At 39.3% G+C, this 22,225-nt stretch overlaps 1 protein-coding gene across 1 annotated transcript in view; it reads right to left on the reverse strand.

The window, feature by feature from the left end:
* Positions 1-22,225, reverse strand: part of SORCS3 (sortilin related VPS10 domain containing receptor 3) — a 523,893-nt gene that overhangs the window by 185,793 nt on the left and 315,875 nt on the right. Inside the window, exon 5 of the mRNA XM_006920878.1 lies at positions 226-299. Within this exon, the coding sequence (XP_006920940.1) occupies positions 226-299 (74 nt within the window). The remainder of the gene's footprint in view (positions 1-225; positions 300-22,225) is intronic.

Raw genomic sequence — 22,225 nt, forward strand, 5'->3', positions numbered from 1 at the left:
GGGATCATACTTGCTCCTGATCAATAAGTCTTGCCTAAGATTCTGCATTTCTTACAAATTCTCAGATGATACTGATGCTGCTGGTCCACAAAACATACTTTGAATAGCAAAGGGCTAGCACACATGTGCCTTCAAGTGATAAAGGTGTCCAGGGATTGTCTAGAGGGCTAAGCTGTCTGATAATTCTTTACCCAAGAGGGAGGGAGGGCTGAGGATGGGGCTTACCAGTAAAACCTGTTGGGGGTGATGTGTTCATGCATGAGTTGCCACCGTCTCCCAAAGTCCATGGAGCTGTAGAGCTGCAAAACAATGAAGCAAGGAGAGTGTAAGCATTGAAGGGGACTTTCAACATGAATCCATGGGTCTTCCCCCTGGAGAAGAACATCCCAATACACCAGAGTGCCTCACACACCCAAGCCGGTGTCTGTTTCATCCAGATAAAAATACATGAATATGCCCATGCTTTGCTTATCATCGTGCCTTCTGGCAACAAGTAGGTGCTTCATATATATATTATCAACTGGTGTTTATGAGCTGAGTATAAATCCATTTGTAATATCATCCATCATTCTCTCCTCAAAGTCCGTGAAAGTCTTTGGCTACACCTAAAACAATTCAGTAACATTTATTTAAAAAGCATTAATTGGGCAATTCCTACATGTAAGGCACTCTGGTGGGTATCAAGATAAGAAAGAAGTAGATTCTGTGCTCAGAGGGAAAATGGGACATATATGTAAAAATGCTCATCAGCCTGTGGTATCTGAGACAATATTAAATGCAAAATATCGGACTCTCAGTTTCAACTCTTATTGTGCCTATATATAATCTAGTTGAAATGGACTCTTCAATGTCACTAAAAATATCAGGTTCATTTATAATCTCATGTCTTTGCATGATCGCAAAGATAAGGCCACTCTTATGCCTAAGCAAAAAATCACTCATCTACGCAGGGCCAGCACGAGTGTGCCTTCCTTTTCAAAGCCTGTTCTAACCACTTCAGCCCAGTCATCTTCCTTCTTTTTCAATTCACTATACTCATTATTTGTTTTCATTCAGCACTTATCATAGTTATAAATGGTTATGTGTTTTAGATTTGTCTTTATTATTTAGTTGTGTTTATATACCTTGAATACATATAAAGTGTTCATCAAATATCTGGTGCATAAATCAATCATTAAAACAGGCAGGTAAGGATGGAGAGCAACTCATGGTATGAGAAAAAATTCCAGAAGAGCTCCAGAACTTTGGAAAAATAAAAGAGAACCCTCGGCATGGCCAATAGAGTCAGATTCTACAGCCCTTTATTTTATGGATATAGAGACTGATCCCTTTGTAACACATAAAAAAAAGGCCAGCATTCCTAGAGAGATTAGCCAGGAGTACGGGGTTTATTTTCAGTTGAATGTCTGGAAGTACACTGATATCTGAATCTGATAATGAAATAACAACAACAACAACAACAACAACAATAATTCAACCACGTTGCTCTTTCACATCCATTTGAGCCTTACAGACACTAAAAGGAAGGCAGGACAGTAATTACTAACTCAAACGCCTGCTCTCAAGCATTTCTGATCCACTGAAGCAGAGTTAACCTCTCACTATGTGGTGTCAGCACTATTTTTACTGTCTGCCTCTGAGAAGCCGCACGCACTAAGACATTACTGGTTGGCATGCCTCTCCTGCATTAGACTGTGAGTCAAAGAGCAAAGGGATCATGCCTTATTCACCTTTATGTACCAGCGGTTACACACTGCCTGGCACATAACAAATGAACACACAAGCCTGTTTCACAGCTAATGAAATTCAATCTTGGAGAAGCTAAGTTTTGGTTTAAAAAAATTAGGATGTAATTTTTCTGATATCTAGCTCATGTCTTCTTGCCATAGAATGATGGTATATAGTTTATAATGAAGATTCCATTATGTTTATGCTGCTCTCACAAACTTTTACAGGTAGAGGAATTAAGAAAGACAGAAGCATATGGCCCTCAAGTTTATAGAAATGGAGTCAGGTGAAGTATATTCCTATCATCACATCTCTAACAGGTGCTTACCTATGGATAGGGACGTGCTGTCCAGCATACCACAGGTAACTTTGCTATCTGTTAAGTTCTAAGTTCATAATCTCACAATCCATACAAAAATAATTTTTGAAAGAACTTTTAGTGATTTCAAAGAAGCTTTGAGGGGCTTGAAACGTTTTGGTCCATTTCAATTTAATTCAGCAAATATTTATTAAACACTGGTACTATAAGCTACATAAAAAAAATCTTTATTGTCCATCAAATGACAGAAGTGTGCGTGTGTGTGATATTACTACATATACTGTCTTTTGATACTCAAAATAGCCAATAATTTAGTTAAGAAGATATATTTGCATTTCTATTTTATAGATTAAGATACTGACACTTGGTTCTACAAAGTTACGGCAGCAACTATACAGAAAACTAGGATGTTGATCCTGATTTAGCTGATGGCAAGTTTATATAATACCACACCATCTCTCTACCAACTCTCACCATATTTATCCAAACTGGGCTTTCTCTCCATGAGTAAGTACTAACTACACTCTGTGTCCAACTCTACACACGGGAAAAATAGGCTTCACTATTCCCCATTGCTCTTAGTCCCTTTCTTTATTTACCAACTCAGTGACTAAAACAATACTAGCTCTACACCATCAAATTACAGAGCACACAGGACCACATCTAATTCTTCAAGCAGCAAAAAGGGTAACTGCTGACCATCAAAAACATGTACAGATACACCACAGAAAAGGAGAAAGTGGGGCAAAGACGAAAGCTCTAGAAGTTGAGAAATAGGTAAAATTAACAGGGGTAGAAACGGATCACTGAGGCTTCCTGGGAAAATGTGTTTAGTTAGTCTTTTAGAGATAGGTGATGTGGGCAGAGAGATGATAGAGAGAGATTTTACCAGGTGGAGGAGGTAATCAGAACAAAGCTGTCAATATGGTCAAGGTCTTGAGTGTGGCTTGTGGGGGAGCTTTTCAGAGGAAGGAGGTTTGTGATTACTGGCCAAAAGGAGGTGGAGGTTGCTTGTCCATTTGTCTAGTTTGTTTTGTTTTTTTCCTATCCATCCATCCACCTATTTGTGGATGTTTCTATATCTACCTGTCTGTGCATTTATATTAGGGTAGGTAGGAAGGAAGGAGAGGTTTTATAAGGACCAGACCATCCCATTGAGAAGTACATACTCATATATTTTATTGCAAGGACTGACATGCCCATGCAGGTTTTTAAGAAATGGATCATTCTCCTTTCCATGGCAGGTATCTGAGGGACAGATGCTCAGACTTTAAGACAGATGTTCCCCAATATAATATAGAAGAGACTTCGCTTAAAGCCTTCTATAACCCAGCAATATCAGACTTTGTCACCCCTCATTCCAATCATAGCAAACAGAGCCCTGAATGTCTTCAACTAAAACCCAGCACGATTGTGTCTTTCTCTGCTGCAAACTCTAGAGACAGGCCAGGGAAAAATCTACATGGGCCACAATGACACTGCAGGACTCACAATCCTCCAGAGAAATGATCAGTCCTTCTGTCATGGAGGATCCTGCTAGTGGCAGAAAGCCAGCCACTACGGCTCCCGCTAGAGCCGACCCTTGGGAGAAGCATGGCTCCTCTCATCTCATGCTCTCCCTAACAGAGAAAGAACAAGAGATCAGCTGCTGATCTCCTCATCCAAGCCTGTTCCACCTCCTTCCTCCCTTGTCTCTGGTTTTGCTTTTTCAGCTCTTCAGTTTGACTGATGGGAGAAAAATTAAATTGAATTCTCTGCCTACAGGCTGATTCAGATGAACAGAAAGAGCAGGCTCCTATTCATTAAGGGCCTCGGGTTTGCTACCTTGTCTCTCAATCTACAGTAAACTGCTGAGTCTGAAACAAATTTTATTCTACCAGAAGCTGGATCTTTGCAGCCTTGCCAGTCATTCATTTGCTCATCCTTTTCTTCATTCATTCACTCATTCATTCACTAAAAGGTATCAAGCAACTACTGTGCTTTAAGCCCTGATCTAAGTACTGGGCTTACAAAGGTTAAACATGCCATGAACGGTGGAGGACAGAAATTTAGATAATTACACTGCCTTGCAATATATGTCATAATATTAATACCAGTCATCTGTGCAATGGTAAGATCACAGACAATTGGTACTTCCTTCTTTTAGTTATCTGGATTTTTAAAATTATTGTGAACATGTATTACTTTAGTAATTATTAAAGCTTTAACACTCAAATAGAAATAAAGCACATAGGCAGCCATTCACTAGTAAGCGTTAGAATAGTACTGAATGATATGGAAATGTTCATATTTATTTAAAATATATTACAAAACATGCAAACATTGACATCAACTTTATTCAAAGTAGTATTGCAAAAGCTTGAAATATATTTGAAGGAACTATGCCAAAATATTAGCAGGGGTTATCTCTGAATTGTGGAATTCTGAATAATTTTTATATTTTTTAAAGAAACTATCATTTTCGGATTTCTTTACAATGGATATATATTATATTTTGCTAGTAATACAAGTCTGTATTTTTTAAACTTACACTTTTATAATAATTTTCTAATTATAATGCATATATTTATCTCTCAGACTACCTTTTAAAAGGCCAAGATTTAAAATTTTGTATTTCTCACAAGGAAACTGGAATTAGAGAAGGCAATCTGGGATTTTCCACAAAATGGTATCCCACAGAGTTATTGTGGATAGCGGTGACTCCTTCCTTGGACAGGCAGTGGTGTTTATATAGTTCCGTTCCGCAAGTCTTCAGCCCAATGTGTTTCATGAAACATTAAAATAAAGCGTATTTTCCAAACGGTAAACATCTTTACAGACATTTCTTGTTTATGCAGAGTTACACGTACAAGACCATGTCCTCCTCCACATTCCACCTCATGACCCTCCCTCCTTGCATGGATGTCACTCCTGGAGTTTTACCAGTCAGCAATCCAGATCCAATCCTTTCCCTCTCCGCTATCTGTCATGGTCTCATATCTCTTAACGAGCATGTATTCAGTAGCAACACACACAGAGCCCTAAATGAATCATCGGAACAGCTGGAAAATATGAAAGAACACACGCTTTTCCTTATCGATTTAGTTATTAGTTCCCTAATTACATCAGCCTGCCAGGGAAAAGCATCTGATAGCTAAAGAACTAAAGAGGCAATTTAATCAATGTAACAGTATTCCACAGGCGGAACAACAAGTTGTATCTGAAGAGCTTAAGTTCAAAGAAGAATGTGATTGCACTGAAAGGTTATGGGTTGAATTGGGTCCCCCTCTCCCGCCCCCAAAAATATGTTGAATTCCTAATCCCCAGTGTTTCAGAATGACTTTATTTGGAAACAAGGCATTTGTAGAGATAAAGATAAAATGAGGTCAGGGTGGGCCCTAATCCAATATGACTGATATCCTCATAAGGAGAAATTTGGAGACACAGACAGGCACAGTGGGAAGGCCATGTGAAAACAGAGGATTGGAGTGATGTATCCACAAGCCAAGGGATACTAGAAAATCATCAAAAGCTACAAAGAAGTGAAGCACTCCCCTACAGGTTTCAGAGGGAGCATGATCTTGCCAACGCATTGATTTTGGACTTCTAGTCTCTGCAATTGTGGGACAACAAATTTCTTCTGGTCTAAGTCAACCAGTTCGTGGTATGTTGTTACAACAGTCCTAGGAAATTAATACAAGCATCTTACACCTAGCACTAGAAATAATAATGACAGATCTTGCTATATTTCTCTGTTGTTTTCTTGTCTCCACTCCTAGGCATTTAGTTTTAAGAAATCTGGTTTAGGGCCAGATTGTTGAATCTGTGGTTAAAAGCCAAACTCTCATTTGCCAGTATTTCTTTGTCCTATGAATTTTCTCTACAACCCTAGGGACATTTTTTTAAGAATAAATGTAAATTCTTACTAACCATATGGCAGCAATGAGATATAATCAGAAAAGGCAACAAAATATAGTATTTTATAGCAACTTTTGGTGTTCAGGCCAGATTCCCTAGAGCCATCAGATCTCCCATGTAGAGGGAAAATGGTTTGGAATTAATTCATATAAAAGCTGTCCCCTGTAGGCAAATTCAAACCTAAGGTGTATCTGTTTGTTTTCCTCAAAACCTATGGGGTTTAGGTAGCTTTCTACTGGATTCTGGTGATAATGATTTTGTCTTTCAAATAAAATGAGGCTGGTTTTTGTTCAAAATCAGGTCTCTGCACCTATTTCTTTGGTAGCTGCAGAGAGAGGGGAGAGCGTGGCTGAGTTCCATGGAGCTGCAGGGAGAATCACTTGGGCTCTGGAAAGATCTGTGGTGAGCAGGAAAGAAAGCAGGGTCACAGCTACAAAGAGTCCTTTCCAACATGTGCCTCTGGTTCCTTCCTCAGATATTCTCCAAAGATGTCCTCTCTTGATAACCAGTGGGGACAATCCTTCCTAATGTCCCTCTAAGTTCTGGGTACATAAAAGCTTTTGTCTTCAGCATCCATTTTTCTTTGCCCTTGGAAGATACGAGGCATCTGTACCATAAAGATGTTTATTTTAAAAGACCTAGTTGTGCTATCCTATTGTAGAAGGCAACATTTTTATTTCCCTTCTAGATTTCTAGCCATATTGGTTTTTACCTGTCTCACATGGCTTACATCATTCATTTGAACAAATACTGATCAAACGACTATTAAGAACCAAGAGCTGTTACATGGTTTTGGAAACACCAATGAACAAAACAGATAAAAAGCCTCTGCCCTCAGGAGTCTCACATTCTGGTGGCGATCAAGAACTCAAATGCCCTCAAGTCCATAGTGTGAATCTGTGAGGGAGGTGTAAGAAAAAGAGTAAAATTAGTTGTATTCTTTAGACATGGATTCATTGTGCTGGTTCTAACACACAAAGGATGTTTCTTTACTTATCTTGGATTTTCCCCATTTTTATTGAAACATTTAGCACTCTACAGCTATCTCTTGTTTTCCTGCTTTTGAGAGAGAGACGAGTTCAAAAATGTTTCAATTTCCTTTCAGCTCGAAGGAAAACACTGTGCAAGTGTAATAATGCTTGGCAGATGACATTTCATCACAGTGCTCGAGAGAAACAGGGAATCCAGAGGCCTCACGCTCCATCTAAAAATGGGCTTAGCTCTTCCTTAGCTGAACAAGAGAGCTGGTCCACTGTGGTCAGGCTTTATGTTTCCAAAGAAATTTGAAATTTTAGAATTTTTACTGGGAAATCTCCACATTTTTCTTTCTTTTTCTTTTTCTTTTCTTTTTTTTCAGTTTTTTTTTTTTGCAAAAATTTAAAACATTATGCAGGGTAAATAAGCCATATCTTGATCCAGATGGTCAGATGCTGCCTGAGGGCCACCAATTTGTGACCTGACTCTTAGAGCATACATACAATTGTGTGAAGAGGAGAGTGGAAATCTTTGACTTAGAAGTAGGATTGCCAGAAACAGCAAATAAAAATACAGACTTCCCAGGTAATTAGAATTCCAGATGAAAAATATTGGTCATGTGTAAGTATGTCTCACATAACACTAGGGATATGCTTTTATTTTTTTAAATGTTATTATTTTTTAAAATTTACCTGAAATTCACATCATCTGGGTATCCTGAGTTTTATCTGGCAACCCTACCTTGAAATCTCTCCCATTTCATTTCTAAGAGTCTGGATCACAAGACACACCCCCTTGTACCACGCTTCTTTATTCTTTGACATTGGAATCACCAAGTAAATAAAAATATGTCAAAATTATTGTAAATACATCCCGTAGTTAATTAACTCAAATTATTTCACTCGACGTATTTAGCATTAAATGAGCATCTAGCATGTACTAGGCTTAGTGCCAGGTGTGATGATACAAAGATAAATAACACAAGATTCCCTGATCTCCAAAAACTCAAAACCTAGATGGAAAGACAGACATGTCAACAGGCAAGTGCTGCAGAACACAAGGCCTGTGCCAGAAGAGGTAGTGGAGTGATGGGAGAACTCAAAGGAAGGAGTGGTCAGTTCTGCTGGGTTGGGCACTGGGCCACGAACTGAGTCATAATGGATGAGTAGAAACTGGCCTGAAGGATAAAGTTCTCCCAACACACTGCAGCTAACAAAGGTGAAAAATTCTAGTCATTAGCGAAGATGTTGGAAATAAAACAGAAACATTATCTCATCTTCCAACGAAAGTACAATTCTCTTGGCCCTGGATCAGTGTACATTGGTCCAACTGCCACATCTGAGAAAAGAAAGTGCAGGGACAGAGAAGGATCCAAATAAGGTCATCTAAAGGATTCAAGAGGAAAGGGAGGCAACAACTCCGTGAGAGAATGGATGTGAGGATAAGATAAAGACTTAAAGACGGGTTATGAGGGCAAAGGCTGTGAAAGCAGAGAAGTGCAGGGAGACACAAGAACTTTTAAAACAAGAACTATTAAAAGAAAACGCACTGAACTATTGTCTGTGTCTTTGAGTTTTATTTGCTTGCTTTGTCAGTTTGTTGCTTTCAGAGGGAAAGTGGCAGGGGGTGTAGTTAAGGGCAAAGGGAGTCAGATATATGGTGAGAGAAGGAGATTTGACTTTGGGTGATGAATGCACCACGCAATATACAGATGATGTATGAAAAAATATTACACTTGAAACGTATATAATTTTTATTAATCAATGTCACCCCAATAAATTTCATTTACCAAGTAAATTCATAAAATTCACAACTATAAGAAATTGGTGAGAAAGGCACAGAATATCCTATAAACGATATCAAACATGGTTTAAGACTCAATGCTTCTCAATTTTTCATCAAAATAAATCCAATGACCAGAGGGAATAAAACATCTCACTAGGAATCTGGGGTTTGATTTTAAGCAGTCTGACATAAGGGTAAATATTTTCAAGTCTCTAATTCTCTCTGTAAAATTCCATGGATATTTTGTAGACTGCTCTATGAATAACTGTGCTTAGAATAAAAGATAAGTTGCTTCACAAATCTTCAAGTGAAGTGGACCCTCCAGAAAGAGACTCCATATCTGTTAAACTCCTTCACCACTTCTCCCCACCCAGGGGTGCATTTCTGAGCTCCAGTTTGAAGAAGAGGGAGAAGTGACACCAAGAATGCCTGATATATAATTAGGGACTGGTTGTTATTGATGGAAGTAACTCATTTAACTGACTCAAGTATGTTTTGTGTAGGGTGACTACAAGGGGATTTGGTGCCTATGACAATTGGAATCCTGGATTTGATATGAGGAAACACACTATGAGCAGGGTTTTTATTTAAGTCTCCTTAATTATCAGGAACAAGGGGAAAGGAAATGTAGTTTTGGCTACATGTATGTTTGGATTAGCAAAGCCTTCTATCTCCCAAGTCCTACTCTGCTAGAGGTGCTGGTGCCTCCAAAGGCCCATTTGAGAACCCAAGCACCGATGGTGCTTGTCCCCACATTCTCTAATGCCCACACTACAGCATAGAGTGCTTTCCTCTACTTGGGCATGTAGAAACTGGCTCAAAATGATACTGATGTCTGCACTCCGTCAACAGAGTGACACCATGCTCATTTCCCACTGGACTTTTCATTTAGTTTTCTCTCTGTCTCCCTTATTTTCCAAGTTCCAAAGCCACACTGGCCTTTTTTGGCTTCTCAAATATGCCATGAACTCTCAGTCTCGGGGTTTTTGCGCATTCTGTCCCCTCTACCTAAAATACCCCCTTCCCTCTCCACACTTCTCTTTCCCATTCATGTATTACACTCCTACTCATACATCAGGTATCAACAGAAATAACACTTCCTAAAGAAAGTCCTCTTGGGTCACCTCATACCTCAGATAACTACCTGTTATTTGCTCTCATGGCTCTCCATTCTCTTATTCCATTCATCAAAGTATGAAATTATGTATTAGTGTAATTATATAATCTATGTCTGTCTTCCATTCTGAGTAGTGAGAATCACTAGTTTAATATTCCCAAGTGGTTAACACGATGCCAGGTATAGGAGAATAGATGCTCAATAAATATTTGCTCAATGAATAGTGAATAGTCCTCTTTAAGTCTTTAAAGCTCTACTACTTCCACCTGTAAGGCTCCCTTCTCTTCCTAAATTTGCAGAGATTCTACCTTTCTTTCAATATTTATTCAAACTGTCTCCCTTCTGAAGCCATTCTTGGACACAGCCAAAAGAGGCAAGATTACAACAGGAAAACTGAAGAACTACTTTTAAAAGTAAATTCATAAAACTCATTACCATAAGAAGTTAGTAAGAATGAAAGTGTGTCCTATAAGTAGATCTCACTTCTCATATTTAACACCCAGCATCCAACCAGATTTTCCTAACAAATTTCTCTAATAAGTTCTAAATTGTTTTTATTTAATTCATCCGAACATCGATCTATTCATTTGTTCAGTTAAGCATCAAAATTTCAGGTGATCTCTTCAAATAGAATAGAAGATCCTGGGTAAAAGGCATCCATCTTAAATCTTGATCCCCCCATAGAAACTGCCACTGGGCTTTCCGACAACACAGAATCAGAGGACAATAAACTTTTGTAGCTGACAGTGGCCTTAGAGATAATCTGGACAATTCTTTTTACCCATGGAGAATTCCTTTTATACTCAGAAAACCTAAGTGACTTGCCTACTGTCACACAGCTAGTTAGTTGTGGAGCTGAATTCAAACCCAGGGTCCCGACTCCCACCTCAATGCTCTTTTTACTGTATGCAACAGTTCTTTTTTGTTAACTGCTTGATTTTAAAAGAAAGATGAGTTAATATAACTTCATGAGAATAATATCTCATTTGGGTATGCCACACGTGAATGACACCATACCTTGAATTTATCTAGCATTTTTTATTTACAAATCAGTTTCAAAACTCATTTTATCCTATTTTATATGGAAGAGTATTTTCTGAGCTAACAGTCACATAAAACAATCTTACAATTTATACAGTGTTTACCAAAATCCATTCTTTTGTCTCCACGGTCCTATCCTCTTAACCATTTTCCACTGCAATCAGATTCTATTCATTTTTATACATTATGATTCAGAAACATCTCACATTAAGCAGTATCTTTTGAACATAAATGTTGACATTCCTCCATGTGCTGACTTTATTTGTTCTGACCCACACTCTCCCCCCTTTACTTGTGTGTACATTCTCCCCCCTTTACTTGTGTGTTCACTCTCCCTAATGGTTTAGTTTCACACCACATCTCATTATTACCATCCACTAAATCGTCTCTACCCTGGTCTTTTCACTGTGTCCAAATTGTCCTTAACTCTTTTCCAAATTCAGATTTGTTTTTGCTTCCCAAACACCCAAATTTAAAACAGGTGAGAAGAACTTAAATCTCTTAGTTTTAGATCATTTATTTAAGTTATTATTTTGAAGTATCAAAACAATAACACCTGCTTTCTACTTGGGAGAAATGAAGTCTTTACTATCCCTCCGTATGGGAACACCACTTGAAACATATCTCCATGTGGACATTTAAGTATGCTCGTCATTCCAGTGTTAACATATGGTCAGAAAATCTGAGTTCATTCAGACTCAAGATATTAAAGAAAAAAATAGTGTGTATTTCAAAGGCTATTCTTTCAGAGGAATAAGAAGAAATTAACATTGATGGAGAGATTTCCCCGGACAGATATTTTTGTATGTTATCTAGTTTAATTGACACAAAATAAACACAGTTATTTCCGTCCACGCTTTCTGGAAAAAGAAATCACAGTGGCCCCATGTGTTTCACAAACTTGTTCAAGATCTCAAAGCAAATTCCAGGACATCTGATTCCAAATATCAGTGTTCATTCTAAAATACCCAGCTGCCACTGAGAAATGAATGTTTTCAAGGAAACACCCTGAATTATGAGGGAGCTCAAACTATGTCCTAGGAAGAAAACTGTAGAAACTTGGTGTTGTTGGCACAGAAAACTGACCAATGTTCAAAGAGGTTGATAATTACTTTCAAATATGAGAAAGCATTGTTCTGTGGGAAGACAATGAGACTCATCTTCTGGGCTGCATCAGAGGGTAAAGTAGGACCGACAAGTGAAATCTAGGCAGAAGTAAACGTTGGTCTAATATAAGAAATAATATTCTAATGGAAAGAACTCCCTGAGGCTGGAAGAAACTACCTTGCATGGCAGTAAATTATCCAGAGTTAGGGGATATGTTTGTGTATAAAATGAATGAGCACTTTGATTAAGGTGATACTATCAAGAAATAAAAGTGTTAGATAGGGTTTAAACCAATGAGTTCTTAAGTCCCTTATGATTTTTAATTCTTCAGCCAGGAGCAATAATCCTAGGAATAGAACCCAAGAGGATGTTCACTATTGATGCTCCCTAAACATTTGTAAAAGCTGGCAGATAAACTTTTTTTAAAAAAGGCTCTCAAATGTTGTGAGAAAGAACCAGGATTCTATGTGGCAGTCTTTGGTAGATTCTAAAGCTTCCCTGAATCTATGATCTTTGTAAAGGGATTTTCAGCTCCTCCCTTCAAGAGCCAGAATTTATTTTCTCACCCCCTGAATAAAGGTTGCCCTTGTTCCTTGTTTTGCCATCATAACGCAGTGGAAATGACAGTGTTCCAGTATTGAGCACAGTCCCTAAAAAGCCTTAGACACTTCCAATCAAAAGCTTGGAATGCTGTCACCTTCTAGGTGAACAAAACTGTATTAGCTTGCTGGAGGATAAAAGATCACATAGAAGAGAACTCAGGTATCCCAGTGGAAACTATCTCAGGTGAGGATATAGCCAGCTGAGCTCTAAACACACAGAGAGCCCAGTCAAGATCAGCACAGCTGCCCACTCAACCATAGCTAACAATAGACACATAAATGAATCTAGCAAAGACCAGAAATATCACCCACCAAACCCGCAGAGTTGTGATCAATAATAAATACTTATTGTGTTAAGCCTCTAAGTTTAGGGCAGGTTGGTTACATACATAGCATTAACTTGCTGATACACAGACCTGCAATCAAGTCTTAGCTCTGTCAAGTCATAGCTCTATCACCTCTTTGCTCTATCAATGACCTAACTGGACTGTGTTGAGGAAGACTTTAAGTTCTTCAGTATTAGTCTTTTTCTACAAGCATGGCGATGAAAGGCTGTCTCCAGAATAGTGGTTCTCAAATTTCAAAGTTATTCAGAGACCTTCTTAAAAATGTACATTCCACACATGCCTCCAAAAATTCTGATTCAGGAGGTCAAGAATAGAGCCCAGAAATCTTCATTTAACAAGCTAGCCGATGATTCTAATGTAAATATAAATGTAAAAGGGACCACTTATTGAGAAAAACTGTTCCAGACAATTAGGGAAGCTTAGACATTTATAAGTAAGCCCATTCCCCTGCCTTCGGTCAACCTCTATCTCCATCACAGATAGACAATGTCTAGCTGAGTATTTGGAGTTCCCTAGAGATGGGAGTACCACAAGCTTGCTCTAGGGCCCATTAGAGAAGAGTAACTTGACCTTAAGTCTGATACCTTTTGACTCCTGGGAACCTGATCCTAGCTCTATCACAGAAGCCATGGCCTTGACAAAAGAAATGGGCAGACTATTTCCACTCGAAATAGAGCAAAAAGCTTCCACACGATTAAAGAGCAAAAAGCATAGCTTCAGCTAAAATGCACAGTAACAGCTGGACTGTGTTCCCTGAAAGTACAATGCATTTATTACACAGATAATTAAACTTCCCTATAGATACAAAAGTGTTACGGTCTGTGCATTAAGCAAAGTCAACTTACTGTAGTCTGGCCAACCCTCGCCTGAAGCGTTCAAACAGTGCTGATCCCTGGGTTCTAAAATGGGGTGAGGGAGGAGCTGGGGTGGGGGTGGAAAGACGGCAACTGCTTTGAGGTTCTTCTGTTCATGGCTTTAACGATCCAAATCAGTGGCCATAATCTTTGCATTAGAATTGCCTGGGGGTTTGAAACCATACTGATACCTAGGCCCCATCTCAGAAAAATTAAATCAGAATCTCTAGGGATAGACTACCTGGGCATAGGTATTTTAAAAGCTCCCTCCACAATTCTAATATGCAGACAGGGTTGAGTACTATTGATCTAAAGCAAAGGTTGGCAAACTGTGATCCACCTGTTTTTGTAAAGGTCATCGGATTGGAGCACAGCCATACTCATTCAGAGTTGAGTTGTTGCAACAGAGATCATATGGCTGGCACAGCGTAACATATTTACTGTTCAGTCCTTTACAGAAAGTTTACCTACCCCTGCTCTTAAGTATTGATTTTAAAAGGTCTGAACAAGAATTGCATCCTGAGTGTCTTCCGGCTTGGTCTCACATCCCTTTGACCTATTTTTCCAACAGTAGGAGCCCAAAGTACATAATAATAATAAGATCATGTCTAACAAGAACTTATTACATAGCAGGCACTAGGTTAAGCAGTTTGCATCATCCCTATTAGTCCCTACAACGACCCTGTAGAGAAATTCTGGTTATCTTTGTTTTATGGAACAGAAAACAAAGATTTGGAGAACACTAAGTCACTTAATGTAAATACAGAGTAAGCATGGAGGTCAGATGCAAAGCAGGCTCTGAGTCCATGGGCTGTGTGCTCAATAAACCACACAGCCAAGATTCACAGCATGGAAACTTAGAGCTTCTGAGCCAGGCTGTGGTGTGAGCCACTCAGCAGGCGGGGGCGAGGGTAGGCTTCTAGGAATCCCCACCTTACAGAGCTATGGTAAGGTGAGGAATAGCATGATGCCTAATAGAATAGCAGACAAAGATGATTATTTTGTCAGATTTTTTTCTTGAGACATTCTTGACCATATTTCACTAATATTGTCCATCCATCTTACCACTTAGTAATTTAGTGAGCACCTTCCATGAACCAGGCACGGTTATAGGTGATAAGGATACAGCAGGGAACAAGATGCTGGTGAATGGTCTGCCGATCCCTGACTCGTGGAGTTTACATAACAGTGGGGGGAAATGGACAATAAGCAAATGGATATTTATATATACATAAATAAGAAAACAATTGTGTGCGTGTGTGTGTGTGTTTATTTACACTTGATTCTCATTATTCACAGGAGCAATGTCCTTTAAGGTTAATCAGCAAACACTGATTTAGCAAATACTAAACCACTGCTTCTAGGGGACATACAAGGTTAGGTCCCTGTCATTCTCAGGTCACACACTACATTTTCATCAAACAATCAATATACAACTTTGTTTTAGGTGCATTTCTGTCTAAAGACATCTTATTTAGTTAAATCATTAACTAAATTAATTATTGTTAAATCATTAACATGAACCTCATGGCTAATAGCACCGTAACTCATGCCTCACGGCAGCTTAGCTAACACCCGCTTTTACGCCCTCAGGCACATCGCAGCCTTCTTGTGCTCAGGAACGTGAGATGGCCCCTCAGCACTATACTTGGAGGCCATTTTTAATAGTGAAACCACCAAAGGAAAGCACAACATTATTTTTAAAAAATGGCATAAAATAAACCACAAAAAGGGTAATTGCTTATAATATGAAAACTATAACAAGAAGGCAGAGCTTCACTTTGTCAAACCTCAGCTGAGAACATGCACATCGGCCAACTCAAATTTTTTGCCTCTCTGCTCATGTCCGCGGATGACCACGAAAACATTTGGAGTATCGATACATAAATCTTAGCAAGTTGGCAAATTCACAAACATGGAATCTGAAAATAATGATGTTGACTATATAACGTCCTGCAGAGATAACTGCTAGGAAGAAAATTAAAGCAGGACAAGGGGATAGAGCATGACAAGTGGTACCAGTTTCGAGAAGGCAGTCAGGGAAGTCCTCTCCGAATAGCTAACATTTGAGTGGAAACTTGAATGAAATGAAAGATCGGGTGATGTGATCATCTGGAGAAAAGCGACCTAGGATGGAAGAGGACCAAGGACAAAGAGCTGAAGTGAAAGCCTGAGTGGTGTTTTCGAGCAACACTCCAGGCCAGTGTAGCTGAAGCAGTGCACAAGAGGGAGAATCACTGGGAGATAAAGTTATAGAGAAAATCAGGGACAACGCCATATAAAGTACATGTCTGCCCCCCAGAGAGGACCTCGGGCTTCCTTCGACGCATGACGGAAATGTGCAGAGGCCTCGGTAGAGAAGGCTGCCACGATCTGATTTAAGTTTTAAATCTGTTCTATGGAGAGCAGAAAGTGGGGTGACCAAGGGAAAGCAGAGAGACTGGAGAAGATGACAGATGGTCCAGGGAAGAGGGGTGGCGGCTTGATCTAGCTGTGAGTGGTAGAGCTGGGGTGGTGGAGGGATCTGCATTTGTGCTGGAGGAAATGTCAGTAAGATTTGGTAAGGGAACAGCTGTGATGCCTGGGAGTGGAAGAGGACTCATGGAGAGCTCCGAAGTTTGGGGCCCTGTCAACTGAGCAGTGGGGGGCGGGGAGGATGAGGGAACCGATCATATGTAGGACATATTTTGAAGGTCAAGTGACAGATTTGCTGCTGTATCGGAATTGGGGGTAAGAAAAAGAGATCACGCCGAGATTTCGAGCCTGTAAAAAGGGGAGTCATCTGCTGCCATTCAAATTTAGGAAAGCAATGAGTTTGTGGAAGTTTCGTGAGTTGCATGCATTAACTTGCTCTGTGTGTGTGTGTGTGTGTGTGTGTGTGTGTGTGTGTGTGTGTGTGAAAGAAAGAGAAAGTGAGTGAGAGAGTGAGAGAGACACAGAGAGACAGAGAGACAAGAGAGATTATAACAGAGTAATTATAATAGGGTAATAGGAATTTATCAAATATTTATAATTTACCTATTGTATATGCTCTGCTAAGCCTAGAGATAAGGCAGAAATAAAATCCCCTGGAGGAGCTTGAAATCTAATGGGAAAAATGACAAGAAAACAGGGGATTATGTTTTTTTTTTAATCATAATATAGGTTCCGAAGCCAGAGACTGGCAAGCAATGTCCAAGGCTGCACCAAAGACATTGGAATGAGACTCAAAACTCCTAATTTGTAGTTTCTACAAAGAAAATTCTAAGAAAGAATGATTTTGCTGGTCTCAGAAACACACAGTCAAGAGTTTTCAGCTCAGGTAGCTCAGCTGATGATTCAATTGCTACTAGAATCTCCTTGGGAAAAGGCTCATGAGGAACCTACTCAGGCAGGCCAATAGCCACCATAATATTAAGTGCCACATAAATCTCTCCTCGCTCAGAGGACGGCCACAGGTATCAGGACCGGCATCCCCATATTCATTCATTCCCCTTGCCGAACTTGTCTGACGATGTGCTTGTTGCTTTTCAAGAGAAACTCTTGGGGAGAGATGCCAACAAAGCTCAAAGCCCTCAGCCAAGGGAATTGCCTCCAAAAACAAACAAAACACAAATTCTCAAGGTTTGAGCAAGGGGAGAAAAATATCTCTTGGAGAAATCCCTGTTGAGGGCAGGATACTTTTTCCTCTGAGTTTGTTTCTACCTTCCTCTCTGGTTCCATCACTGACAAAGACGAAACTGAAAAATAAGACACAACCCTTTCCGCTAGTCCCCTCAGCACAGCTGTTAGAGGCCAGCATTTTCAAAAAGAATTTACTACAGAAATCCAAAAGGGAAATAAAGAAAGAAAATATAAAAACCGTAAAATCGTTGCACTCCCAAACTGGAGGTCCCTGACCCTACAATGGCTAAGAGTGTTATCAGGCACACAGGCCCTGTTCTGCAACACATTCTGTCTGAAAGCTCCCTGTTCAGAAAACACCTCTTTAATTCTTAAGCAGATAGCTTGTGCACACACACACACATTTATTTACACACACTCTTCAGCTGCTTCTTTTCCAAATTAAGTCCTGGAGTGGAAACTCCAGTCTAACGCCTATTTTGGGTGAGGGGGAAATGAGTAGGTATTGGGGGTAGTGAAACTTCCCTGGGCAAACAATGCAAAACTCATATTCCTTCGAGCACATAACAGGAAAGGCACAGGTTAAGCAAAGATCTGATCTTCATATCTCCTTGTTCCCGGCCCTTATTCCATTCCCATTTCCTGAAAACTTTGCATTTCAGGGCTGGGAGGTTCCTACGAGATCAATGCCAGAGTGCCCTTTGAAGCCAATAACCCTGAGATGGGCTTATATCTCTGTCTGACCATAAATTGAGCCCACACACCTCCAACGTTGGCATTTCATACACAAAACACAGTGAGAGACAATAGTCTAATGCATTCTCACCTACATCAGTGGATACAAGAACAGAAACGTATGCACGACTCTTTGTGGAAAACCAGAAAGCTACCCACAAAATCACTCAGGGGCTATTCAATGTATTCTCACCCAGATTTAGTTTTGTGTTACTGCATATCACATATGCAGTGTGAATCACATTTAGATGTCCCCTTCTGCCATTTTGTTTTCTATTTTGACTTCAACACTCTCCCACAAAGAACACTAAATTCCAACAGTGCTCTCATGACACAGTCCCATTACAAAGATAAAAGTAATTAGGCTGGGAAAGGGGAGGCTGACTTCTCCTTGAAACAGTGCCTTCCAAGCTCCTCTCTTGTCTGAGTAAACATGCTGGAACTACTCTGCAGGCGAGCTTGCCCTTCCAATTCCAACTGAATTCTACAGTTTGATAATTTCTTGTTATTTGTTTCCTCCGATACCATCCCTGTCCAGAGTTCGTAATTTTCCAAAAATTACGAATTTAGTTTCTGTTTATTCTTCACTGCATTGCTCAGCATTTACAGAGATGCCTCAGACTGACTTTCTAACACCCCCCACCACTGTCCCCAGGCAATGGACAAAAGTGCCTATTGGACCCATCATTTGAATGCGCTCACTCTCTGTGGAATGATTTATAGAAAGGCAGCCTCAATTACAACTTCTCTTACTCCTTACATTGACAAAATGCTGAAAATACAGAATTGCCAAGATGGCACGGTCCATAGCCTCAGACTCAAACGCTTTCTGCCTACAGCCCCAGGCACAAAAAATAAAAAGCTGCGGTGCCAAAAACAAGGACTCAATCCATCAGTGCTAAAGAAGGGAAGCTGGGAGCTATTTCCCCACTACCACAGCTTCCCTCTCTCCAACCAGCACTGGGAACTCTCTGCTCTCGTCCTTCTTGGGGGCTTAGAAGCAGCCACTGTCATGGGCCAAACAATTTCAGACATAGCAGCCACCAGAGAGAAATTGAGAGCTTAAAAAATAAATCTGCATATGTGCTTCTATCTCCAGCCCTGGTTTACTTACAGTAATAATAATAATAATAATAATAATAATAATAATAGTAATAATGATAATAATTACAAAACCAATGACAAATAAAAACAAATAGACCCATTTAGCTACCAGATATGGTTTCACTTTTATTCTGTTGAGTTGAGACTGGTGAGAACTCCAAAATAGTGTTTCACCAAACAAGAGAGTCTGTGGGACTAGTTTACTGCAGTTCTGTTATCAGGAGTGAGCCTGGGGGCAGGGAGAGAGGGTCCCTTAACGTGTGTCATTGGTTGGTAAAACAAGGAGCGTTTGAAAAACCAGGTCACTCTTGGACTTCCTCCCAACAGACATTCCAATCTTTTCTTTTTTAAATCTTGCTGCTTCGAAAGTTTTTGTTTTGTTTTGTTGTTTTGTTTTGTTTTGTTTTATCACGGACTCAGTGATCATCATGGCACCTGAGAAATTATTTTAAAAGCTCAGTGTTTGGAAGAGGTTCTCGGATGTCATTTCTGGCTTACCCAGTCTACTTTCAATCCACTTAATCATTATGATACTTGCAATGCTCCTTTTCCAACCGCCCAGGTTGTCTAAAATGGATTTCTGTGTAAAATTTCTAAGAGGCCATCTCTTGACAATTGGGATATATTTTATCTTAATTATTTAAAATAACTGTTTTTTTAATAAATGGACTTTAATTTTTTTTGGAGTAGTTAAGGTTTACAGAAAAATGAGTGGAAAATACAAATGGAGAGTCCCATTATATCCTCTCACTTCTCCACCATTATTAACATCCTGCATTTGTGTGGTACATGTGTTACAATCGATGATCCAACATTCATATATTATTATTCACTAAAGTCCATAGTTTACATTAGAGTTTACTTTCCCTGTACATTCTGTGGGTTTTGACAAATGTATAATGGCCTGTATCCACCACTGTAGTATGATACAGAATATTTTCACCTCCCTAAAAATTTCTTCTGTGCTTCACCTATCTCTCTTCCCCTGCCCCAGCCCCAGCCTACGGTAACCGCTGATCTTTTAAATGTCTCCATAGTTTTGCCTTTTCCAGAATGTTTCACAGTTGGAATCATAAATCATATATAGCTTTCTCAGATTGGCTTCTTTCTTTTAACAATATGTATTTTAAGTTTCTTCCAGGTCTTTTTGCGGAAAAATGGCTTTTTGTTTATTTGTTTGTGTGTGTTTATTTGTCTGTCTGATGGGACTAGTAACTTGTAAACACAAGGCTGGGACTAGTAGCTTATAAAATTGTAAAATGTCTCTCCTGACTTTCTTCTTTCTTAACTGTAATCTCTGAAGCAGAGCAGGTACACCATGAAAAACCAGTCAAACAAAGGCTCGGTTCTTCCTAATATTGTAAGGGCAAAACCACAAAGATGCATTCTATATTATCAGTGCATGTTTATAGATATGTCAACCAAAATTATCCCATCTCGAGGAACATTATTATAATTACTAGTTATTAGAATTATTCATTATTAAAATGAGAATGTGTCAGGGTTCAGGAGGGAAAAACAGTGTTTGAACTCTGTAAAACAGTACAGATGATATATTTATTCAATTGATTGGTTAATTCCATTTTAGTGTACATACACGCTGATAGATAAAGCAGCAGCCAAAGGATGCTATCTGAGAATCTAGCAATGACAAGCTTTGTTCAATGAACTCTGGGCACGTGCATGTTCAAGATACATACTCTGCACATGAGCAGCATATGATCTCTTAGGGGGGTTGATGATTGCAATAATTACTACAATGTTCGACATTATGTGCTGGGACAGGAGAGCAACAGATGATTAGTGTCATGAAAGCTCAGACAAGGAAGAGAGATTCTTTCTGACTGGATGACAAGTGAGCTGGTAGCTAGCCCTTCGGGAAGGGCAGAAAGTCATCTATAAACAACGATATGATGACAGAACAGCATAAGACAGATGAGGACCTTGGTAAAGGTCAGTTAGGTCAGGTACCATTTATTTATTTATTTATTTACCTACTTACTTATTTACTTATTTAGTGTGAGTTTATTTACTTATTTAGGGGCCTCAGCTTTGATTCAAATCTAGCTTTTGATACCTGTCTCTCTGTGTTTTTTTTTTAAGGGGAGTTGCTTTGGTTTACTTATTTTTATTTTATTTCATTTATTTGTTTTTGAGTTTGAATATCTTTAGGCAGGGCATGTCCATACCAACTTACTATAGTCCAAATCCTTTTTAATTTATATCATCTGCCAATCCCTAATGTGCCTCTGAGATAAACCCATGGCTTAGGGTTTGCACAGAGAATCAGAGCACAATGCATCTATGATACAAACTGTGGAAAGGTGGAATTCTGTATTTACAAGCTTGTAGTGCATCCTGACAGTAAGGAGGAGGCACTGAAGATTTCACAAATTTGTTTGGAAGAAACTATCTTATATGGCCAACATTTATGAGGCCTTTGCCTTAAAAGATTATTTTTTCATAGAGAATAAATCCCACGTCCTGGATATCCAGGGACAGGCAGGTATGGATAGTCCCATGGATGCCAATAACAGAGAGGAAGCTTACTGATGCAAGGAGACCATGGGCTTGGAAAAAAGACACTGGATTTCTTAGAGAGGGCTAACTTGAATGCGGGTAAAGTGAAGTCATAAAGCACTAGATCTCTACGGCCTTGAAAAGAAAATGTAAATAGTTGGTGCTTCTGCAAAATTCAAGGAAGAGAAGAGAAGGGAATGCATTGTTGTGGTAACCAGTATCTTTTGATAGGGAACAGAAAACTCATCTGCCTCTTTAGTTAGAAACAAAAGGGGCCCTGTATCAAGTTGATCTTAACACGTCAATAACTGCATTCCTTTGTCATTCATTTATTCACCCATTTGACAAATGCCTATCGATGGTCTTCTGTGTGTAAGATATTGTCCTGGGTAATGAAAGAGTAACAGAGATAAGTCACATTCATTCCGACATGGTTTTTAGGTACAAAAAGGAAGTGTGCATCATTGAGCAAGATAGAATAAGTGCTTAAC

The sequence above is a fragment of the Pteropus alecto genome, unplaced genomic scaffold (assembly GCF_000325575.1).
Source record: "Pteropus alecto unplaced genomic scaffold, ASM32557v1 scaffold177, whole genome shotgun sequence".
Taxonomy (NCBI): domain Eukaryota; kingdom Metazoa; phylum Chordata; class Mammalia; order Chiroptera; family Pteropodidae; genus Pteropus; species Pteropus alecto.